The 8,901-nt window shown below is 50.1% G+C and overlaps 1 protein-coding gene and 1 pseudogene across 1 annotated transcript; both read right to left on the bottom strand.

Annotated features, from left to right (window-relative positions):
- Window positions 1–564: 564 nt before the first annotated feature.
- Window positions 565–5,277, bottom strand: LOC140221910 (uncharacterized; annotated as a pseudogene).
- Window positions 5,278–5,912: 635 nt separating this feature from the next.
- Window positions 5,913–6,768, bottom strand: LOC117842039 (copper transporter 5.1). The gene has a single exon (XM_034722378.2). It carries the CDS (start codon window positions 6,609–6,611, stop codon window positions 6,141–6,143), a length of 471 nt encoding a protein of 156 aa, XP_034578269.1. The 5' UTR covers window positions 6,612–6,768; the 3' UTR covers window positions 5,913–6,140.
- Window positions 6,769–8,901: the final 2,133 nt, after the last annotated feature.

Genomic DNA, 8,901 nt, shown 5'->3' with positions numbered 1-8,901 from the left:
CCAGTAGCCGTGGCAGGAAGCAAGGAACTGTCACCGACAACAATTGATGAAGGAAAGGGATACCGCGGATGAGAAAAATGCGAAAGAGTACTAGCGTCTGAAGTCATGTGCGAGGTGGCACCTGAATCAAGATACCAGTCGTTTGGCTGCGGCTGGTTGAGGGTCATGGTGCTGAACGTCGAGGCAAGTGACTGCTGATCCCAGGAGGAGGGCAAGCCCGTCATGGGATTGTAGAACCCCGGGGGCACCTGTGGCACCTGCTGCCCTAGGTAGGGCACCTGCTGCCCCATAAGGGGGGCCTGAAGGCTCTGGTGCTACGCCTGCTACTGTTGAGCGTACAACGTCTGCTGTTGAGCGAGGAGGGCCTGCTGCGCCTGCTGCTGAAACACCGGTGTGGGCGCTGCTGGACGGGAAGGAACGGTGGCCTGCTACCGAGGGCCCGGGTACATCTGAATTGTACCGGACCAGGGTTTCCAGAAGGAGGGCCAAGGACAGCCGGACTCCTGGGTGGTGCTGGGAGCAGGGGCCTGGGCGCCGGCGGCAGGGGCCTTGCTGTCATTGCTACTACCCTGCCGCTGCTGACCGCCACGCCGGCCCCTGTCCCGCGTCTGCTTGGAGGAGGGGCCCCCTGCCATCCCTGGAGTCGGAATGCCCGACAGACAGGTGGGAAGGCGCAGAAGGGCGAGAGGAGGAGCCAATGTTGACGCCGATGAGCAGCGCCGTGGACGGAGTTGAGGAAGGAGGCGCCATCGTGAGCTCCTCGAGAAGCAGATCGTTGCGGGCCTCTAGGAAGGAGTGAAGAGGACGAGAGCATCGGATGTCGCGACCGACAATGGCGAACTTCTCGTTGAGCCCGTGGATGATGTTGAGGACGAGGGTGTGGTCAGAGACTTGCTCGCCAAGGTCACCGAGGGCGTCCACCATGCTCTTGAAGCGGCGGCAGTAGTCCATAATGGACAAGTCACCCTGGACGAAGGTTCAAAACTTGGCATCAAGGTAGAGGGCCTGCGTCTCCCGGTTGCCGAGAAACTGTGTCTCAATGGCGAGCCAGGTGGCACGGGCGGTGGTGCTGCGCTCGCCACGATCCATGACGACATCGATGAGGTCGGTCGCAATGGTGCCATAGAGCCAAGACGGGACATCGCAGTCCATCCGGCCCCAATCAGGAGGGGCTAGGGCGGGAACGTCACGGAGAATGTGATCCTGCAGCGAATAATTGCCGACGGTGAGGAGAAACTGCTCACGCCGTGAGCAACGGCGGAGCTAAGGTGGGGCCAGCGGGGACCACGGCCCACCCCCCAACATGGAAAATTTTTTTACCCCCTCCTGTAGCTAGTGCAGTTTATGTGATCGTGGGCTTAAAGATTGCTTAAATAGGCTTAACAGCAAGCCAGCAACCAGCAAGGCCCTTTTGTTTGCGGTAGCCTGCTGCAGCCTGGAGCCCTGGAGACAATCGGTCAATCACATGGTTCGCACCACCACCATTCACCGAGGGCTCTGAAGTCCAAACTGATAGGGCATGCGCACCCCGTGCGGTAGTCTCATCGATCGAGACCTTCAATTATGATCGCAGCCTCGCAGTCGCAAGCCCAGGCTCATCGATCGTTGTTTCGTTTCTGTTCGCCGACGCCGCCTTTTCGTTTCTATTCACTGGTGCCGCCTTCTCATCTCCTCAGTCCCTAATTTCAAGATCTCTAACCCTATCGCCGACGAGCTGCCGAGCATCGGAGATCGACGCCTCATCGCCTGATCACGCGAGACATCGACAAAATCTCAAGACCAAGACACAGCAGCCGGCGGCCCGAAAGATCTTTATTTTATTTCTTGCAGTTTACACTGCCAAGGTAAATAGTGGCACTTCGACACTCCATTGATAATTTTATTTAGTTAATTTTACTTTGATTTAGTTGGTTCAATAGCTTGTTACTTCTAGATGGCTAGATGCTAATTGAGCAATTATTTTTTTAAGGATAATCATGGTACTAAAAAAGGAAGACACTTGATTCTTTTTTCCAAAGGGAAGACAGTGTGCCTGAACAGATTGATGCTGACTCTGAGACAGATGAAGTTGCTAGCTAGCTTGCTGCACAGCAACAGGAGGAAGAAAATGAACAGATTGCAGACGAAATTCCAACACAATCACCATCTGAAGTTCAAAGAATCAATCCTGAAGGTGTTAGTCCCCTAGTGGTGGAACGAGATCCAAGTTTACGTCAACAAATTTGGGATTATCCTCCCGATGAACAAGACCAAGTTGTCAGAGCATACATGAAGCATGGTCCATACCAATTTCTTAAGAATGAGTACCCTTCTTCCGGTTCGAAGAAACACCCACGCAGATTTCAAACTCATTGATTCAAATCTTTCCCTTGGTTAGAGTAGTCACCTACAAAAGATGCAACCTTTTGCTTTCCATGCTTTCTGTTTTCTAAAAAGCCAATTGGAAAAGAAGGATCAGACACTTTTACAATGAAAGGGTTTAGAAGCTGGAAAAAAGTCAATAATGGAAAAGAATGTGCCTTCTTGACTCACATGGGAAAGGACTGTGGTTCAGCTCATAAATACAATGTTCAGTGTTACGAGAATTTGAAGAATCTGCCATGTCATATTGAGCAAGCCGTTGAGAAGCAAACCAATGAAGATATCAAGAATAATAGACTCCGTCTTAGAACATCAATTGATGCAATCCGATGGTAAGCTTTCCAGGCTTGTCCCTTCAGAGGACATGATGAATCTGCTGACTCAAAGAACCAAGGTAACTTTCTTGAAATGGTAAAACTTCTAGCTTCATATGATGATGAGGTCAAAGCAGTGGTTCTAGGTAATGCCCCACAGAATGCTAAATACACTTCAGCACAAATTCAAAAAGAAATCTTGGATCTTATGGCTTGTAATGTGCAGAAATCAATTCGTAATGAAATAGGAGATGCTAAGTTTTGCTTGGTTGTTGATAAATCAAGAGATGAGTCAAGAAAAGAACAAATGGCAGTTGTTGTTCGTTTTGTAGATAAAGAAGGCTTTATCCGAAAATGGTTTCTTGACCTTATTCATGTTGATGATACATGCTCTACAACTCTTCATCAAGAATTGTGCTCTGTTTTAGCTTATCATAAATTGGATGTTCAAAATATTTGTGGACAAGGATATGACGGTGCTAGTAACATGCAATGAGAGTGGAATGGACTCCAAGCAAAGTTTATGGAAGAGTGTCCTTATGCATATTACGTTCATTGCTTTGCTCATCAATTACAGTTAGCTCTTGTTGGTGCATCCAAAGAAGTAACTGAGGTTCATAATTTTTTTGAACATCTAGCTTTTATTGTCAATACTGTTTTGTTTTCCAGCAAGAGAAACGATGACCTACATGACAATCAAGTTGTTGAAATGGAGTATCTAATTGAGCTTAATGAGCTTGAAACCGGAAGTGGTGCTAACCAAATTGGAACCTTGCATCATCCTGGTGATACTAGGTGGAGCTCGCACTATGATTCAGTTTGCAGTCTTTTCAAACTTTACAAGCCTACATACCTGGTACTGAAAGATATTGCTAAGATATTGCTACCGCTAAAGGTTCAGGAACTACAGCTTCTGGACGAGCAAAGGCTGCTGGTGCTGTTACATTAATGATGTCATTTAACTTTGTTTTTATTTTGCATGTTGTGAAAGAACTCATGGGTATCACAGACCTACTTTGCAAAAAGTTACAACACAAATCTCAGGATATTGTCAATGCTATGGATGATGTTGCCACTACCAAAAAGTTGCTCCAGAATTTAAGAGATAATGATTGGAGTGGCCTTCTTAGTGATGTGATATCATTTTGCAATAAACAAGGAATACAAGTTACAAATATGAATGGCTTCTATGCAGACTATATTTGATCTCGTGCAGCGGATGAGCTAACAGTTGAACATCACTACAGATATGACATTTTCATGGTTGCTGTTGATCAACAAATACATGAGTTGAATTCTAGGTTTAGTGAAAAAGCTACAAAGCTTCTTGTTCTATGTTCGGCTTTGGATCCTAGGGATTCATTCAGATCGTTTAAGTTCTATCCTGCTGATTTTACTGAACAAGAAAGAAATAACTTGAGACAACAATTAGAACATTTCGAACTCAATGTGCCCACAAATCCAAAATTTCAGAATTTGTCAACTATTTCTGAGCTATGTTGTCAGCTAGCGGAAACTGGAAAATCGGATGACTATCATTTGATCGACAGGTTATATAACATGCTGCTCCCAATTTACTTATTCTCTTACTATTATTACTTTTGTATCTGACGAGTACTAAATATTTTCCTTTACAGGTTGATTCATCTTGTTCTAACCCTGCCAGTTTCAACTGCAACTACAGAACTTGCATTCTCGGCAATGAAACTTGTTAAGACAAGGTTGCGAAATAAAATGGGTGATGACTTTTTAAGAAATTGCTTGATAATCTACATTGAGAAGGAGATTGCAATGGAGTTCACATCTGACACACTTATTGATGACTTCAATGATATAAAGATCCGTAGGGTAAGACTAAAATGAAAAAGGTAATCAGATCTGCATATTTAGTTGAATTATTAGTTAGTCAGAGACTTCAATGATATTGCTCTTCTGTATTGGAATCATTAATTGTTATATATTTCTCGAGATTTTAGTCGTAACAATCTATGGGTCGTGTTTGACCGGCCCCCCTATGTTGAATTCCTGACTACGCCACTGGCCGTGAGTAGTTGTCGACGGTGGTGTCGAGGATGACGGGGATGAGGCTCCGAATGTTCTGCACGGCGACGGCCTGGGCGTGCAGGTTGAGGACGACGGCGGCCTCGTGGAGCATCATGGCCTGGTGAGCGTCGGAGAGGTCGACGCTAACGTCCTCCTTGTCAGAGTCAAGCATGACGGCCTTGCGCTCCTGGGCGGCGCGTGCTAGGATCTCGCAAAGGCAGGCGTTGGCGGCGTCGCGCTCCTGCGTGGCGGCGGCGGCCTCAGCCGTGATGGCGCGGGCTTCCTTGCGGGCGGTGCGGCGCTGAGCAGCGGCGACTGCACTAGCATCAGCCGCGCGCTTGGCGGCCTCGGCAGTGGCAGCATCAGCCGCGGCAGCGAAGGACTCGAGCGGCAAGATGGAGGCCACGGAGGGCAGCGGCGGTGGAGAGCCGGTGTGGGAGCAGCGACGCGGTCGGGCGCGTTGAGAGCAGCGCCGGCGGAGGCACGCTGGGAGTGGCGCTGGCGGCGCGCTTGATGTGGAAGGTAAGGAATCGAGGATAACCCGGACTCGTGATACCATGAAAGCAACAACGATTGCGTGGAATAATAGATTAATTAGGATATACAACATGTACAAGTATATAGGCAACCCTTGATGAGATTCATAGAAACACAACCGATCAAGGGATAAGATTGTGCATCCTAATCCATCTAGGGCACGGCTGGGAGCCAGCCTGGACCTGGCGCTCAGCCAGGACCCATGTACACGCACAATACCAATTTTCAGAATATGATGCAGATTCGTTTGTTCTTTCAGAATTCTGACCTTCAGCTAGCAAAAAGCAAGCATGGCAAATGAACACAAGCAGAGCTGCATAGTTCAGTAGTTTTTACCATTTTTACAGCATCCATGACCAACGGTTTTCCCATCCCACCCCGTTTTTGCACTCAGTCGTAGGGATAGGCAGCTACAATTCAGCAATAGAGGACAAGCACTCTCTTTCCAATGACCGGATCTACGCTCCTCCTGTGTCGAATAGCGACGCTTTAAATTCTTCCCAGAGGCGTGGCTATGCTTCCGGCAGTTGGTGCGAAAGATCCTTCAGTTTCTTGGGTTCGTCGCACGCAAACAAAAATAATCTGTCTGCTCTAGAGATTATCATTTCGTAATTTGATCTCGGAGTCAACTGCCAAAGAACCATCTACCCCCAAATCTTCGTTCAGAAAGGAATCAATTCATCAATTTGTTAGAAGAAACAAGGCAATTTTTCTCATTCTGTACTCTACAATTCCCCCAAACAGCACATGAACACTGCAAATCCTCCAATCACACAACTGAATTTGTACATGATTTTTTATTATGATACCTGTGTTATACAACAACTCCGTCTCCGCGAAGCGAAACCTGGGGCAGCAAACCGGCGACCCCATCCGGTAGAGCCTTCACGCGCAGGCGCAGGGGTTGTCGACCACGACGAGATCCTCCCCGTCGCTGCTGCGGAACGCGAGGTACCCGAGCGCAAGCCCCACGACGACGGCGATGAACACGCCGGCGTTGAACGACATGACGGCGAGCATGAGGAGGTATCCCAGGCCGGAGTTGACCCCGAACATCGCGGCCACGGCCACCCGCGCCGGCCACCGCCCGGCGGCGAAGGCGAGGGCGGGCGCGAGGAGCGGCGCCCGCGACGGGTCGGAGCCGGCGGGCGGCGGGATGGAGGGGGCCTGCTGCTTGCCCGCGCCCCCTCCCGCGGCGAGCTTGACGCGGATCCGGAGCGCCTCGAGGTACTGGTAGAAGGCGGCGGCGAGGAGCAGGGCGACGAGGGAGAGGAGGTAGCCGAGCCACGTGGAGGTGCGCCAGCCGTCGAAGAGGATCGTGGCGGACTTGCCCCAGTAGAAGGTCATGTGCATCATGGTGGCCGGCCGGGGGGTAACGGCGGCAGCGGCTGAGGAGGGATTGGGGGCGGCGATTGGGAGCGCGGAGGGCGAGGCGACGGCTGAGGAGGAGGATTGCCGTGACCGGCGAGGAAAGAGACCGGCGAGATTTTAAAGGGGCGGTTTTTATTCCGTGGTGCGGCATGGGGCACGCCGTTCGGGCCAATTTACGTTCGCGCCATCGGAATCGGGTCGCTTTCCCGGCGCGTAGGCGCTAGATTAGGGGCATCAGGCGCCGGTAGGCGCGTAGGCGGTAGATTAGCGGCCTTCTAGGAAACAGGTAGGAGGCCTAGCATAGTAGGATTAGTGGTTGTTTGTCTGTTGACTTTTTGATGAAACAGAATATTAAAGCATGTGTTGTCGAACTATGCAGATAAGAACTGCGGTGCTTCCTTGCTTATGAGAGAGAAAAGTAGCCGGACTATTTTATTCTGCCTATGCAACTCTAGATGTTCTTCTTTGAAAGCAATTCTTGACACTTTGAAATTCCATGAAACGAATTTGTCAAGCAAGAAAAACAACCGTAGATAGATGGCGCATTCCCAGCTCCCAAGTCCGGTTTTTCCCGATCTCCACGAACTGCTTACTGCTGCGCTGGCCGAACGGGAAAAACATGGGCAAATCGCCAAAACAAGGCGACCTATAGTAGGCCACATGCCCACATCTCTCTCGCATGAACATTGCGGCGTCGCCGTCGCAGACGACAAGGGGCTAGGGCTCCCATGTAAATTAGCCCCGGCGGCGTGCGGGCCTGGCCTATCGGACATCCGGACGGGGACGGCCGGACGGGTACTACGCGCGCGCAGCCGTGCAGTACAGGCGCACGACCTGTACTGCAGCGGCTGTACTCCCGCGGCCGGCAAAAGCGCTCGGCCGGCCCGGCGGAAAGGAGGCTTGCAGACCCGGAGACTGCTTTGGAGGGAGTCCACGTGTGTCGGTGGATTCGTTCGCGGCTGGTACTCCACTGTTCTGTCTTTGATCGGCTCTCGTCCTCCGGTTGCGTGCCGCGAGCGCCGGCTCGTCCGGGAAGGTAGGGTCAAGAGGCGTCGGAGTCGGAGGCGAGTTGGGGTGGCGTGCCCGCGACGGGCAAGAGCTCCGTCTTTCCCCGCACCGGTGTTGCCTGTGGCGCCGTGGGTCATGACGCTTCGTTTTCTTCACTACACTACAGCTGTACCAGCCACAAAGGTGCTGAATGCTGAGTTGCTAACGCCTGACGGCAGGGAGTAGGGACGTGGCGGTCGTCTAGCGTGTGCAGTAACAATTCTTTTTTTTTCTTGAGAGTTGGAACGACCCACGGGAGTCCTAAGCGGCATCTGAGAAGATCATCGTACACAAATGTTGACACAACTCATGCCACACACCTTGACACAACAAACGTACACGAAGCACAACACCAACCAAACGTACGTACGAAGCGCAACGCAAACACCAAATGGATGGATTAGGGCCACCTGACAACAACAACCTCCACTGCAGCCCAACAAGAACTGAATGGAATAACCTTTTCAAAAAAAAAAAGATTAAGAATAGAATCTAACATGGAGCCCAGTGGGCCGATCGTGGCCGCCCAACTTCCTTAGCCCAGCACAACAAACTAGCAACACACTCCTGCCTGTCCAGGAATGTTGGGCTAAGTACAAATCAGCGTCGATCTCTCCGGACTTATCGATAAACACGAAGGTTTAGGTACAGATTACGCCTACCTATCAGAAGTTCGGAACGAGGTCTGACGTGTGAGTTCGACGAGCTAAGGGATGGAGCAGACCAAGGAACGCTTATCCGGAGAACACAGGTGAAGTGATCTTTTAACGGAGACGACAACGAGACGAGCGGAAAATAAAAAGAAAATGAGGGCGTGCTTCATGCTCCATCCTCTGTTGGTCAGTTTGTGGATAGCTTTACCAGGGTGTTTGGTTTCGAACACGGACTGGTGGTGTTTGGTTGGCTCAAATGTAACGTAATCTGATTACAGAAGGTAATGAATCCCATTACATATGTTTGGTTGCGGTGGTTTGTAATCAATTGACACTGTAATCGAATCCCTTACCTAAATAATATCTATACAAGCTTATTACCCCTCCTCTCCCACCGTAATCAGATATAGCACCCACACAGTAATTTGATTACGTTACCGGAGTGCAACCAAACAAAGAGGGCAATCACCCATTCCACCGCCAATTACACTGTAATCTGATTCCCTTTGCGTTTACATTACCTTAGCACGAACCAAACACTATCTTAGTTCCTATCACATCAAATGTTTAGATAC

The sequence above is a fragment of the Setaria viridis genome, chromosome 2, assembly GCF_005286985.2.
Source record: "Setaria viridis chromosome 2, Setaria_viridis_v4.0, whole genome shotgun sequence".
In the NCBI taxonomy this organism is placed as follows: Eukaryota; Viridiplantae; Streptophyta; class Magnoliopsida; order Poales; family Poaceae; genus Setaria; species Setaria viridis.
The sequence above is the reverse complement of the archived record's forward strand: the minus strand, read 5'-3'. Positions and strand labels throughout refer to the sequence as shown.